Source organism: Eulemur rufifrons, chromosome 5 (genome assembly GCF_041146395.1).
Source record: "Eulemur rufifrons isolate Redbay chromosome 5, OSU_ERuf_1, whole genome shotgun sequence".
NCBI lineage: Eukaryota > Metazoa > Chordata > Mammalia > Primates > Lemuridae > Eulemur > Eulemur rufifrons.
The window spans coordinates 37,459,507-37,474,788 of record NC_090987.1 but is presented as its reverse complement, the minus strand read 5'-3'; the positions used below and the strand labels follow the sequence as shown (position 1 = coordinate 37,474,788).

The 15,282-nt window shown below is 42.8% G+C and overlaps 1 protein-coding gene across 1 annotated transcript in view; it reads right to left on the bottom strand.

Annotated features, from left to right (window-relative positions):
- Positions 1 to 357: 357 nt before the first annotated feature.
- CHST9 (carbohydrate sulfotransferase 9) overlaps positions 358 to 15,282 on the bottom strand; it is a 201,690-nt gene continuing 186,765 nt past the window's right edge. The window contains exon 5 of the mRNA XM_069468155.1: positions 358 to 1,449. Within this exon, the coding sequence (XP_069324256.1) occupies positions 358 to 1,449 (1,092 nt within the window). The remainder of the gene's footprint in view (positions 1,450 to 15,282) is intronic.

The window sequence follows — 15,282 nt, the reverse complement described above, 5'->3', positions numbered from 1 at the left end:
TGCAGGATGTAGACATACACTCATGCTATTTAGATCCTTTTCCTACCATTGCAAGAGGCTGTTTTAGCTAATGTAACAGCTGGCTAGGTTATTGCTGCAACGATAGTATCCATAATGCAAAAGCAGCTCTTTCCAAACATTTTAGAGCAACTCAAGTTATTTACATGTCTCCTTTAGGTGATTTTCCTATAACTTGGTGCCAACTGATGTCATACTATTTGGTAAAAGTATTCATTAAGTCAAGACAACTGCCATTATTTAAATTTCTCTCTTACAGAGAATTACAGGAAAATTACAGTAGCTAATTTGAACTCATCATTCTTAAGTAAATACAGGGCTTTAGAAAATGAATGCAAACTATAAAAATGGAGTTGTATAATTAAACATCAAATAGTCCAAGTAATAAAAGTCATAGATTAATTGTCTCTCAGTTCTAGTCAGATCCTTTAAATACTGTCTCACGACTTGGGCATTGGTTCTTTCATCGGAAGAGTGCCTATCCTTAAAGTTGGGAAATTTCAGCCCTGTTGGAGCACCAATCAACTGCAAAAAGTAATTGGCATCTTCTTCCAAAGTTTCAAATTTCCCTACAAAATCGTAGTTGATCAAACACGGATAGCAGAGCTTGCTGACCTTTTCCCAGTGAATGTCCATCCCGACAGGACGGTGGGAATCCAGGAGATAGTGGACGAACTCTTTGAATCTGACTCCAGATCCATTAATTAATGCTTCTTTGCAGGCATTTGGTCGGTATTTCTTTATAATTGCCTTTCCAAATACTGGATGGTAATAACTATTGGGGTGTTCGAATTTGTCTCTAAATGCTGATACTAATCTTTCCAGGGGATCACGAACAAACACAGCTTTGGTATAGGTATTGAGACGAGTATATATGCCTTTTAAGTCAAAGCTATCTAGCTTCTTCAAATGCTTCCCATAGTGGACAGCATCATGGGAGATGTTGTATGCAGAGGGTGCCAATCCATTTAGCACCATCAGAATTCTTTTCCAGTTGGAACAGCCAGCCTTCGGCACCTCGCAATATAAGATTTTGTGTTTGTCTTCCACATAGATTCTGGATACCATATGAAAAAGATGTGACTGAGGATGACGCACCCCACCGTACTTCTTGCAAAACTCTTGAAGGAAAGACCTGCGTTTCTCTTGGGTCTCATCAGTGTTCTTCCATTTATTGTCTTCGACTAAACTTTTGTTTAAAGGGTGAATGTCCAGTGGCCAATTCATTTTGCTGAACTTCTTGAAAAGACTCTTAACTTCTTGATGTTTTTCAGTCATCTCATTTGTCGGTGACCCTGTGGTCTTACTCAAAGCTTTATCCTCTCCCTGTGAGTGGCTTGGCTTTGTTAAGACCTTAGTAGTCCATTCAGAGTTGAGTAGAACATTTTCTTTTTTCTCTTTTAGATCCTCAGGCATGAGAAACTTGGGTTTCTGTTAAAATAGAGAAGGAGAAATGTTGAAAACACGTTCACAAGTGTGGGTATACTAGAGAAGGAACTTAACATATTTGTTTTAAAATACTATCGAAGATAGCATATTTCACATGAGCTGCCAGAACAACTTAGCGAGGCATGCTGAATATACATTTTGTGGTAAGTTTCTTCACAGAAAATGTAGCACTGAAAAATGGTATCCACAGGATAGAGAGAAAAGGACCCTGGATTTTCTTCCTAGTTTTGCCTGAAACACAATAGAACCAACTCAATCATTCTGGGTGTCTATGACTCTTGAGATATTAATGAGTGTGTTATCCTCAAGAACTGATTTAGTTATTTGGTGCATCTGAATGGAGACACAAAATGCAACCTGTATTTGTATTGAAATTTTTATTGTTTTGGGGGGCACTTTGTAATGCACATAATGGTTCAAAGTCATAAATTACAACTTAAAATTGTAGCAAGGCTAATTATAAAACCCTGATGACCACCTCAGTTTTCTAAGCACTTACAAAAAGTGATGTTTTTTTCCCTTGGGAAATGTTTTATTTTTCTAAATGTATTTATCACAATAATTTAAGGACTATAATCATAATATCATTCATTTGTGTATAACACCATCCCTCTTTCCCAAGTGAAGAAAGACTAAGGAATCCAGAAAAGTCTAGCTGATGTTCTGCTACATAAAATTGTAGCAAGCGTAGAATAAAAATTTAGCTCTCTTGCCAGAAGGATAAATGAACCCATATACCACATATTCTTCATCTGACTACATCCTTCCTACAACTGTCACAGTGACTGTGTAAAGGAAGACATAGAAGGTGGGATTTACAAGGTGGCATCCTCTGAGAGGGATAAAAATTGTAAAGACTTTGGCTTTTACTCTGGGTAAACCAAGGAGCCTTTGGAGGGCTCGTGGTGGAAAAATAATATGATCTCATTTAGATGTGAAAAACGATAGTTGTGGAGAAGACTGGGCTGAAGATATACACATACAGTTGTCAGCATGTTATTGGAAAAATTAATGAATAAATGCTGTGCTATGGGAGTAATCTATGCATGGTGTCACCAGCCTAGAGGTGGAGGGAGTGGTGGGGAACATTTCCTAGGGGAGCTCTCTCTCTATCTACATAGCTATATATGTGTGTTTGCATATGTATATCTGTATATACACACATAGATCTTTTTTAACCACTGTATTCCAAGTGTCTAGAATGGTCTACAGTCTATAATAGTTGCTCTCAAATATTTGTGGGATGAATAAGTGAATGAAAGAAATTAGGTCTTCAAGGATGATTAGAAATTTTCTAGCAAATTGAGCAAAAGAGCAGAGGAATGAAGCACTGTGGACAGAGCCACCTCCAGACATCACAGCCCTTCCACCAGCTGAGCTTGGGGAGCTGCTTCTTTCTAGGGCAAGAGGACAGTGTGAGTAACCCCCTGATTACCATACACCAACTGTGTAGCCCCATGAAACAGTTACCCCAAATCTTCCATACCATTGGACCATCTGTTTGGGGGTTCAACTCTAAAACCATTTGTCTGCTGTCTTCTCCAGAGGCTGCCAGGATGACTCCAAAGCCCTGCATCTTTCGTTACTCTGATCAGTGATTTGTGTTATATAAAGTTGTCACCAATAACATAAAATTTGACTGTAAGTTTGAAAGATTATAGGGTTATTGGTAGACACTCATGGAACATACTTAGCTTAGGCCTAAAATAAAGCTACCATGATATTTCTACAATTACTTCTTCTCCCATTACCACTGTAAATAGTAACTATTGTTGTTTTAGTAGTAGCAGTAGAAATAGTACTTTATCTTAGTGACCTAGTGAATTTCAAAGTTCCCCAGTTGCCCATTATCCAGACTGTAATTTGTGTGTCTCTACATGTGCCTTGGTCAATTCTCCTCTCTGCCTACAAACAAAAACAAAACAAAATCAGCCTCTCACTATGCCCTCTGGACCTTCTGCTCTGTGGTCATCAAATTCCCCCTTAATCTCTAGGGACTTCTGGAATGTTTGTTTCCCAAGACTTTCTCTAAACGAAACCTGGCAGGCTCCCAAGGCTCTGCTCCCCTTGTACTTTCTCAAGTGGATGAAACTTCACTTCCTTGAACCACTTGTCTCTCCGGCCAGAAAATAGGGAGTTATTTCCCTGCAGTCCACGGTTACTTCTAGGACATTACCCAGCAGAACTTCCTGCTTCTGTGAGACAAATGTGTCCTGCTAAGTTGCTTTCCCCCTCCTCAAGGTGTCATCTGCCTTTGCCACTGATCTCTCCACTTTAACGCACTGTAGCTTCTAATTCAGACTTTGCTTCTTCTTCCCTACTCTGAGCATTAGATTTAGTGACTCTGCTGACATCCAATAAACTCTCTTGACCACCTCGTTTTTTAACAGAGGAATTCCCCACTTCACATAGATCAATTACCAGAGCCCGTACCACCCCCATCATCTCTCTGACCACCCTCCTCTAACCTTCCAGCTCATTGTTATTTCCTGTTTTGCAATTCTTTGACCACTTTTCAGTATGTTATCCAGGTTCTTGGCAGCCAATAGGGCTGGTTCTTCATTCCTTAACTCTCAGTTAGAAAGTCGTCTCCATGGAGCTCTCCTTATACACCCTAACTTACGTTCTTTCCCACAGCATTCTGCTTATTTTCTTCATAGCAGTAATCACAACATAAAATGATTTTATGCATTTACTTCTCTGTTGTCATTTTTCACCCCATTCCACCTGCATCGCATTAGAATATAACTGTGGAGGTCTTACCCTTTCTGTTCTCTGTGGCAGTGGTCCCCAACCTTTTTGGCACCAGGGACCAGTTTCATGGAGACAACTGTTTCATGGACAGAAGGAAGGAGGGGCAGTGGGGGGAGTCAGGGGAGATGGTTTGGGGATGATTCAAGTGCATTACATTTATTGTGCAGTCAAATCTCTCTGCTAATGATAATCTGTATTTGCAGCCGCTCCCCAGCACTGGCATCACTGCCTCAGCTCCACCTCAGATCCTCAGGCATTAGATTTCCTGGATCCCTCACATGCGTAGTTTACAGTAGGGGTCGTGCTGCTATGAGAATCTAATGCCGCCCTGATCTGACAGGAGGTGGAGCAGCTGTAAATACAGATGAAGCTTCGCTCACTCACTGCCGCTCACCTCCTGCTGCGCGGCCGGGTTCCTCACAGGCCACAGACTGGTAGCTGTCTGTGGCCTGGGGGTTGGGGACCACAGCTCTATGGACCTTAGCACATTGCCTGGAAGATAGAAGAGGATCAATAAATAATTCTTGACTAAGTAAATGTGGTTATGATTTAATGGTAGGCTTCTGAACAATTGTTTTATGATCTTGTTGAAGAAAAACAGCGTTAATCAAAAGGTCAAGGCTAACTTAGATCAACAATCAAACAATTCTTGTTCAGGTGCTGAAAATCCGTGTTTAAACAAATCTTTGGCAGGAGAGAAAACAAATAAAATAGGCACATGCAAAGCTGATCATGCTGAAGAAGGTGTGGAGGCTTAGAGCCTAACCTGCCTGCCAAATCAGATGGGTTCAAAGTCACTCGATGCTGTCTCGGAACCTCTGGAAGGCTCGCCAGCAATGGGATTCCTGCACCTTACTGTGGACACACCAAATGAGCTCCTGACTCTAATTTAAACAAGACCCCCAGGTGCTCCATTGGCAGTGGTAGCATGTGGGGACCACTCAACTAGAGTATAACAAAGAGAATAAAAATATAAGTGACAAGCCCTGAAGAGTTCCTCTCATCCTATCCAGGGGAGAAAGATACCAAATCTGGTGGACTTGAATATTTTCCTAAGAAGAGAAAGAACTTGGATGTAGGGTAGGGTTATCCCATGAGACCACACACAGACCAGATGTAATATCTTTCCTGCTTATCCAGTTCCCTTTGCTGGGAGCCCACGTTCCCCAAGCCAATTTCTAATGACCGGTTTAGCTGGGGAGACGACTGCAGGAGGGAAAAGTTTGTCACTCATGAATTAGACTTCATTCTCTGGCCAGTGTGAGTGCGAGTGAGTTTCCTCTACTCCGATCAAATCAAGGTATGGGGAATGGGTTAATTCTCTTAAGTAATGGCAAAGTCCTCTTGGATGGCCGCCAGACCTCCTCCTGGAGCCCGTCATCTCATTGTTGCTCATCTTATAAAAGGTTGTGGTGACATCTCCCACCCAACTCCATTTCTTTCCAATCACAGCAAAGATTTTCCATGACTAAGGGATTTGGATAAAACTCAAAGCTAATGGCATTGCAAATTTGAGCCTGATGTCAGTGAATTTCCCTCACCACCATCATCACGAGAACATCACCACCACCCCTCATAAAAAGAATAAAATCTTATATCTCTCCATTTTCCTTGGGGCACTTCATTCTGATTGTCTGTAAAGCAAATAAGCATAAAGCCAGACTTTATCCTGCTCCCTCCAGGAGTGGCTCCTGCTACGCCGTTTTCCATTTCTGAAATGGTTTTATTGCTTTCTGCTCGCCCACTCACAAAGTGTGAGAGATGCTTTAACAACCAGAAAGTAAATTGGCTATTTTACATCTCATAATGCCTCTTTCTTTCAGATTTTTAAGTTTATTACTTCTTAATTGGATATTTTTGGTCCTACTAACTAGTCTCCCTGCAAATTATTACCAATGACTCTTCCCCAGACATTTTATTTTTCATCCCTTAACATTTCGGACTGGCTCCACTAGGTATCAGCTGAGGTCCCCATTCCCCGGCTGGCATTTGCAGCCCGGCGCCGCTGGGCCTCTTCTACCTTTGTTTTCTGCTTCTCCCTTGGCACATGCTCTGTCCTCCACTCGCCTCCATCCAGGCCTCGGCATCCCCTACTCCGAGTCTCCCCCTTTCTTGGGACTTTAAAATCTTCTGGTTCAATATAAAAATACGACTTTCTTCATGAAAAGCACACAGATCTCCAGTGAATGATTCCACGCCCTTAGAAGCAACTGCAGTGCTTAGAGTGCACCACCTGCGAGGACAGTAATTTGATTCCAGCTTACATTATTTATATATATATATATATATATATATATATATATGTACATTTTGTTATTGTTGTTGTTAGAAAAACTCTTTTAACAAGAGCTAAATTGTAAGCTATGGCAGAAAGCTATAGTTTTCCACAAATACCTTTAAAGAGTGGATACTGCAAAGTTAGTTGAAAGATATGTCACTACAGACAAAAAAAATGAGTAACCAAAGAACTCTAATGGAAAAAATGTGTGGAATATGCATTAACTCTGCAATAAATTTGACAGCCTAATACTCCTTATTTTTCAAAGTTCCTGCACCAAGCATACCTCCTCTGTGAAGTCTTCTTTGATCCTTGACACTGAACTGAATTGCTCTTCCTTTCTCCCTGTCAAAACTGTTGAGGGCCTAGTCCACATCAGGTGCTGTGCAGATGCCAGGGAGGGTGTTGTGGATAAGACAGGTGTGATCCTTACCCACACAGAGCTGATATTCTCATAGGGAAAAGTATATTAAGCAAATCATTGCATGATTAACTAATCTATTAATATTACCATGGCGGCAAAGGATCCAGGAACATGCTAGTGGCAGCTGGGAGGGGAGAAATGGGAGTTCAGGATATGAAGAAAAGACCAGCCCAGTTTTAGTGTTAAGTCCTCTGTTTAGCACCTTTTATTTTACTCTAGGTATTTGTTATAGTTCATTATTCAGGTGACTATCCCTCTAATCTATTTTAACTTTATTAAATGTCAATGTGTAGTCTTACAAATCTATCTAACCCCCACTAGCATCTAGAAGAGTATCTCGCATTAACAACATATGTTTGAATTTAATTGAAGGGAAGAAACAATATCTCTAGTCATTAATAAGATTAATGACCGCAATGAGTGGGATGCTTGGAAGTCAGCCCTTTCTGGGGGTACTAATCCGTGCATCTCTCCCTGGTCCCTTCATGCCACAGTTGCTATGCTCAAATCTTGGTTCAAGGGCTTCAGAAGCTGATGGCATAGTTAAGAAAGGGGTGACGACTGTGAATGCACTTCCAACATAGTCTGGGGACAACTGGGAAGAGTGTGACTATGAAGTCCTAGTATCCAGTGCCAGGTGCTGGGCTGCATGTTGGCTGTAGAGCTAGCAAGACAGGCTTGATCCCTGATCCTTGACCTCAGCCTCAGCATCAGGGTTGGGGAGGGACATAGAGATAAGAAAACCAAGAATTACCATACTTACGGCAGGCGACGTGACAGAGAAAGAACATGATGCTCGGAGAGCATAGAAGAGGAATGTCTAATTCTGGCTTGGAGGTCAGGTCTGGGAGAAAGTGTAAGCCATAAGAAATAATTTCCATGTCCTGCCTCTGTGACTTATTTCCTCTCTCTTGAATATTCTCCACCTCATTTGCGTAGTTAAAAGGCTGGGGCATGGGGCAAGCTAATTTAATCACTGCATCAACTCAAAGAGGAGATACAGGTATGCTCATTTTACCGATGAAGAACCCGAAGCTCAAAGAATTTAAATAACTTGCCCACGTTAACATGGCTATTGCTAAAGTTGTCCCACAAACCTGTTTTAGTTATGTAATGGCTTTTTTCGGTTGTATCATATATCAAGTAATCTCTTCCTTGCTTAATGCCCATTAAATGCACGAATGCCAGGAAAGCGCCAGGCATTTGCCTGTTACAAGAGAGTACGGTAGTTAAGAACCTGGATTTGTGAGTCAGACAGAACTGGTTTTGTGTCCCTGTTCTGTCGTTTTCTATCCGGGCAACCTTGGTTAACCTATTTTGTTTTTCTAAGCTTCAATTTCCTTGTGTGTAAAATGGAGAGAACAATAGTATCTACTCTGCAGGGTAGTTGGATTACAGGAAATGCATGTAGAGATTGCTTAACACAAACATGTTCTCTATAAATTATTAGGTATTTTTATTGATTTAGTTAATGAATATTTATTTATTAAGCAACTTCTGTGTGACAGGCATTTTCTAGGTAAATATTGTTTTTTTTCCTCTTCTTTTTACACCTCCTCCTCCTTTCTCACTTACAACACTCAGCAAAGTTGAGAGTACATGATAAATGCCCAACAATGACAATGATGAGTGGGAGAAAAGAGATCAACTGAAGTGGAGAAAAAGGCAAAGAAAGAAAGCAGAAGAAAAGAAGGCACAATTACGGGTAACAGGAAAGAATAATTAACAGTTGGGGGAAAAAGGGTAAAGAGAGACACTAGTGGATTTTAGTCTTCTCCAAGCTACAATCTTCAAAACCACTTAAACACAAAACAGTGGTTTCTGTAGGGAGGCTATTCAAGTTGATCCAACAAGCTAATTTCTACGGTCACCTTGGATGCAAGGATTGAAATTATCATTTTGTTTGTCAGTTCTTTCAATTTTAAAGTTAATTCCTCTCTATTTTTTTTTCCCTTGCAGCCAACTAGGCTTAAAATATGTGGACTGAGGATGCAACACAATGTGAACGTCAGGGGGGAGTTTCTATGGAGAACAGTGCTGTTCTCTGGTTTGACAAGAGCATCAGAAGCTGCAGACAGACCTAACCTTAACATATATAAGCAGATAAGGCTTCTCCCCCAAGGGGTTCAATATGCTTTCACAGATTTATCATTCTATCTTCCTTCCAAGTTTTGTAGGAAAAATGAGGCTGTTCTTTTGTTTATGAATTTACAGATAAATAAATTAAGACAGACTTGTGTAATAACTTGCCCAAGGTCACCTTGTAAAGCCAACAGAGAAGTCAGGAATACAGTCCAGTTCTCTAATTGCAACCCAGTAAACCTTTTTTAGCAGACTAACTTGCTTTTTAAAGAAACTCAAAATTTTAATGAGGAGTTGCAACTTGATAAATGAAATACATTTACAATGTTTGGTCTGACTATTTTATTTACTAGGTTGTGTCTGTCCACGTTGAATGTAGATGGGAATGGCAAAATCCAGCCAATTGTATTTGGCATGAAAGAATTAGAATAAGTGAGTGTTTGACAACTAGGATTTCAGTATTTCATTGGAATTGTAGGTATCTAATAGATTCTAGATATGGCACTTTAATATCTCCAGGTGTTTAGTTTTCTAAAATTAGTATTGGTCAGCCTCTCCTTCCCTTCCATTTAAGAAGAATGCCAAGAATAATATTGTATTTGAGACAGTTCTTCAGGGGAAATAGAGGAGCCAACCCTGACTCTAATATCTTGTTCTAGAGTGTGCAGTTGCCAGGGAGAGTATTTAGGAGTGTGGTGGGAGGGAGGAACCAGCTTCCCTGAGCTGCAAGACCTAAGCAGAGATTGTCTTGCTGGGGGAGGGCTGTTATGGGCATGGATTAGCAAATAAAAGATTTTCATAGGCAAGAATGATGAATCCGTGAGGTGACACTGGAATTGGGGTCTGACTCATGTACACTAGGGGGCCAGGGAGGGCCAGAGACATGGGTCATTCCTGGAGGAGAGAACTGGGGTGCTTCCCCGGGATGGATGTCTGGGTAGGTCAGCAATGTATGAAGAACATTGACTCTTGAGTCACATCAACCAGGTCCTCTACCCATTAGCTGGGTGATTTTAGGACAGTGTCATCATTTGTGGCTCCCTAGAAGCAGACCCTGAGTCAAGGAGTTAAATGCAAGTCATTATTTTGAAGCTGATTCCAGGAAACTATGGTAGGAGACTAGGGAAGTAAGATAGGGAAGAAAAGGCACAAAACAGAGCTGAATTTTCAAGCAAGTTAGAACAGGAGCTGAGTTCTAGTGAGGATCCCTCAGAGCCATTGTAGAACATGTGCCCAAGAGTTATTCTACCAAATCCTGTCAGCTGAGGCTGAAGGCTTCTTGGGGAGAGGTCTGCCAATTCCAGCCTACTCTGCATGCAGGCAGGCTGGACTCACTCAGGCAGAGTTGTAGGTGTGGGCAGTTAGCTGAAAGTCTGGCCAGAGTGCAAGGGAACGCTAAGAAACAGAGGAATACAGAAGGCACAGCCAACACTGTTACATAGATTTGCTCAGTGAGGGCAGTGCTAAGACCTAGCACCAACTTTGGACAGGAGGCTTCTTTGGACCTTTTCCCCAAGAGCCATGCTCAAATCTCAGTCCTCTGATTCTCACACACTGATGCTGGGAAAAGATAAATCTTTTAAAGAATTAGTTAGATAAATGCAGTTATGAAGTGCCTAATACAGTGCCTGACACATAGTGTCTGACATATGACAGGTTTCTCCAAAATGTTAATGCATCCTATCTCTGTGCTTTTTTCCTCTGATTTCCCCCCAATACCATCCATACCATTGATATCACTGCCTTCCCCACGTCAGACTGAAAAGACCATGGGAACAGGTCCTGTGCACATGAGCAGTGATTGGGGGTGGACACTAATTCCATTAGGTGTGGGCACCTGACCCCAGGGCAGCTTATCCATAGACCAGCTGGCAACCAGTGGGGCCTGGAGGAAGACACGCTGCACAGGTGGGTGGAGAGTAACTAGCTAAATCAATTAGCCCATCTCCCCTGTGGGCTCTAGACTGGAAAACATAAAGAGACTCAGCAGTTATTGGTGGGGGGGCGCACAAAGGGAAGTGCAATAGGAGTCCAAGTCCAAGAGAACAGCTGAGTCAAGATAACAGTGTAGCTGGGGACTATAGCGTGAGCGAGAGCCCAATCCCAGGATGCTGCATATACCCAGGGCCTGTTTTTCTCCCCTCACCCATTGCCCACTGGCCCAAAGCCACTTGAGCCCTGGGAGCAGCAACGCCAAGCATGAGAGTGTAGGGACACTGGCAGGAATGCATTCCATTTGTCTCACTGGGCTAGGCATCTGCTAGCCCCAGATCAGATTTGCCTGTGTCAGCATCTTTGAGTGACACGTGCGTCCCTCTGACTTATGTCGCTTGTATATCTGACAACTCAGCTTTACTCAAGGCAGCTCCCCAAAGCCTGGCCCAGCAAAAAGCAGGCAGCTCCCACTTTGGTGCTACCATGGGTCACCTGGGCCCTGAGTTAGCAGGAGAGGGCTGCCTGTGGCACCAACTCACACTGTGGGGATCCTGAGGCCATGCTGCATGGGGTTTCTTTTTGGGATTTCATTCTGAGAAAGAATGCAAAGGAAGAATACAGGACATACACTGGCAGCACAGCAGGACAGAAGGCAAGAGAGGAGTCGAGTGTGTTGTCATATGACCGGGTTGGAGAGAGTAAGTGCAAACGAAACAAAATGAGGACCAAATGGATATTTGCAAGGGCTTATGTATTCATGCATTCAGATAAATTTTACCAATTTTATTTTCAGAATATCATCTCATTAATTTGAAATTTTGAAGCTTTTTGGGGGTTTCCAAAATGGGGTATGGGCACAGCCACGGTCTCGCCTTCGGTTCTCTTTCTTTGCAAAGGCAGGTGTGAGCTGCACTGATCCTGCTCTCTTGGCCTGAAGATGAGAGTCTTCAGTGCTTACACTTCACTCCCCAGAGCTGGTGTGGAATGAGCTCCTTCTGGTCAGGGGAGGATCACAGAGGGGTGCCTGCCACCTGCAGCCCAGCCTCAGTAAGTGCAACTGTGCAGCCGCGGAGGGGAGAGAGCTGGGGCCACGCCAGCCCTTGCACTTATTTCCCGTAGGCAGAGCCCAAGTCCCAGGAAGTAGCATATACCCCGGGGGGCCTGTTTCTTCCCCCACCCATTTCCTACTGGTCCAAAGCCATTTGAGCCCTGGGAGCAGCACTGCCAACTGCAAGAGCAGCAATGACACACAGCGGGCTGGCAGTGACATCCAACCGCAATTCTCTTTTACATTGAGACACTGATGGACAGGATTCTACCTAATCTTTTCTAGAGACACAGACAGATATCATGAAGTAAGCAAGTGTAATTCTCTAAAAGTCCTTCAGACACTGTATCATCACCCCCTTTCGTCACTACGGTTCTGATTCTGTAATCTGCTCCTTGGAAGGAGCAAACCTGTCTGCATGCACCTCGATCAGGAATAATGTCACAGCTTATTAACTCCACCTACTCCCCACACAAAGTAAAAGGGATTGTCCACAGAAGGGAGAAGGAATTTTCAGGTTCCATTCTGGGAATTTTCATAGGGCCTCCCATCACATGAGGCCACTGGTAACTCGCCTGTAGCCAATACTACAGCAAGACGAAAGTGTATGGATTGGAGTTTTCATTCATCTGTAAAATCAAAGGAAGGACATAAGCTTCTGGATCAGCTCACAGACCAGTGGGAGGACCTTCTTGCCTTATCTGAGACTCATGACCGTACATTGAGATTCCCAAGTGCAGAGCATCCCTCCTGAGTGAAGAGGGGTGTATCTCTATCAGTTGGCAAGGAAAGTCCATTTGTCTGTCTTGACCCTTGCAGGGCTCCACTGGCCCTTAGTAAAAGGAGAGCTCCTGAAGGCGTAGGGAGAGGATGGTTGCGGTACAAGTGAATTTTGGTTAAGTATGGATGGAGTGCTTCAAGTGTTCCAGGTGCTGCATAAACACAATTGCATTTAATACTCATTCCAGCTCTGACTCCAGGTGGTTATGGCCTTATCTCCATTGAACTTGCTCAGTGTCTTACAACTGGCAATTGCTAGAGCTGGGATTAAAATCCAGACATGTTCAGCTCCAAAACTGTATGTTTCTCACTACATAATATACATTTGCCCTCAGTGTCATCACACCTGTAACTACGAGAGTGTTTCCTTGCTGTTAGATCCAAGTGAATACAATCGTTTGTGCCGAGCCCCCTTGAGGTGCCCAAATGTGCCTGGGTCAGCTGTAGTTAGAGTGGACAGTGGACGTCACCCAATCTTTGCTTGCTTCTCTTCTCCAGTTTGAACCGTATGTGTTGGGTACCAAGAACTGATGCTCTACTGAACAATCTCAAATGCTCAGCATGTCCAAGGTATTATACTAGGCTCTTGCTCCTGAACAACCACAATGTAAGCTAGCCCTGCCTGAACTCTGGGTCTCTCCTCACGTAGCATAAACCACACAGAGGTTGTGACCATCTGCTCAGCTTTTATGGCACCCTTGGAACCAAGCTCCTATCTTCATGGCATCTTTATCACCTCTTCTGTCTCTAGACTACCATTAGAAACACATGTATCCAGGCTTGGTGGATATGGAGTGATGATGTCTTCATTCTAGTTGGCCTTTTAAAGAAAATTTATTTTAAATCTTGTCATTTCAGCAGCTGCAAATCCAGGGAACTTGCGAACTGTGTGCCTAGACCAGGGATGAAAGGAGGCAAGTTGGAGGTAACTTTCAATCCCTGATAAACTCCCAGGGACCGAGAACCTGGTCCCCATGGCTTTTTATCACTGAGACCTAGCTCTGTGATGCCATCTCCATGGTGATTCATACATTGAGTAATGCCTATCTAATGGGGTTGTGAAAAATAAACATGTACTGTCTGACAGGTAGTGTATACCCATTAACTCTGGCTTTTAACCACAACTTTTATATTTCTGCCAAGAATATCACCTTTCTGCAGCAACACTGGGAACCTCAAACTAATCCTTATTTTAGATTGTTCATTCCTTTCCCATATTCAGACATCAAACCTACTCATTTCCCCCCTGAAATGTTCATTTCTACTGTCAATATTTTGCATAGACATTTTTGTTTTCATGTCTATTGTCACATCTGGCAGAATTAATTAAGCAACACATTCATTCAAGAAGTATATATTGAGCCCCTAATATGTGCACTTATTTTCCGGCGTTGGGGCTAGAGTGGTGAACAACGCTGACAAGGCTCCTATTTTCATGGTACCTATGGTCATGTGGGTGAAGATAGATAATAAACAAGTGAACAAATGGACAATAAAAATGTAGATGGTGCTAAGTGTGATGCAAATACTGAAACAGAGTGATGTGAGAGACCACACATGCCAGAGGGAGAGTGGGGGAAACCACATTAAATAGACGTCCAGGGAAGGTCTATCTGTGCAGGAGCTACTACAGCTGAGATCTGAACAGTAACCAGGAACCCAAGATCTGGAAGCAGAGCATGTCAGGCATGGGCAGTGGATACAAAGGGCCCTCGCCTGGGAACAAGCCTGGCCAGTGGAAGGACAGAGGGCAGGCCAGTGTGGTTGTCCCATGAGTGGGGATAGCCCAGTGACACAAGATGAAATGAAGGAGGAGGGCAATAAAACTAATAGGAATATCAGATCACGGTAAGGGCTCTGAATTTAATCAGAGTTGTAACATAAGCCACTGGAGGTTTTAGTCAGGGTGATAACGTGAAGTGATTTACATTTTATAAAGCTCCCTCAGCTGGCCCAGTGGAACACGGACTTGGGGCTAGTAAGAGTGGAAGCAGGAGGAAATCAGAGTAGCCTGGAGAGAAATTGGTGGCTGGTACCAGTTTTGAGAAAAATTCCATACTAATTTTTCTGAGGTCATTTCCAAACTCTAACATTTTCAGGGCCACCACGTTATATTTCCTGCTGAATCTAATCTGAATAACTTTGGTTTTCAAAGCCCTCCATGATCCTTCCCTGACCAACACAGTTTTCATTGATTGTTGACTTCTTCAAACTCCCACATTATCTATACTGCATAGTTAATACGCAGGCAAGTAATGGCATGCCCTCTGCCATTCTGTGCAGTGTTTCGGGCTTGTTAGTCTTTTATTTCAAAATAGAAAGCCTCCAGAACAGCCACTGAGATGGCACTTTCTTCCACATCCTGCATAGCACTTTGCGTAGCTCTATACGCAGGGCACGTGTTGAAATTGCTTATTGATTGATGAAAAGCATACATCACTGGCATTTGTTTCTTCAGTATTTCTGTTGTATGAAGAAGGGTGATTATCTGTCAATATTCATTGCATCATTGAA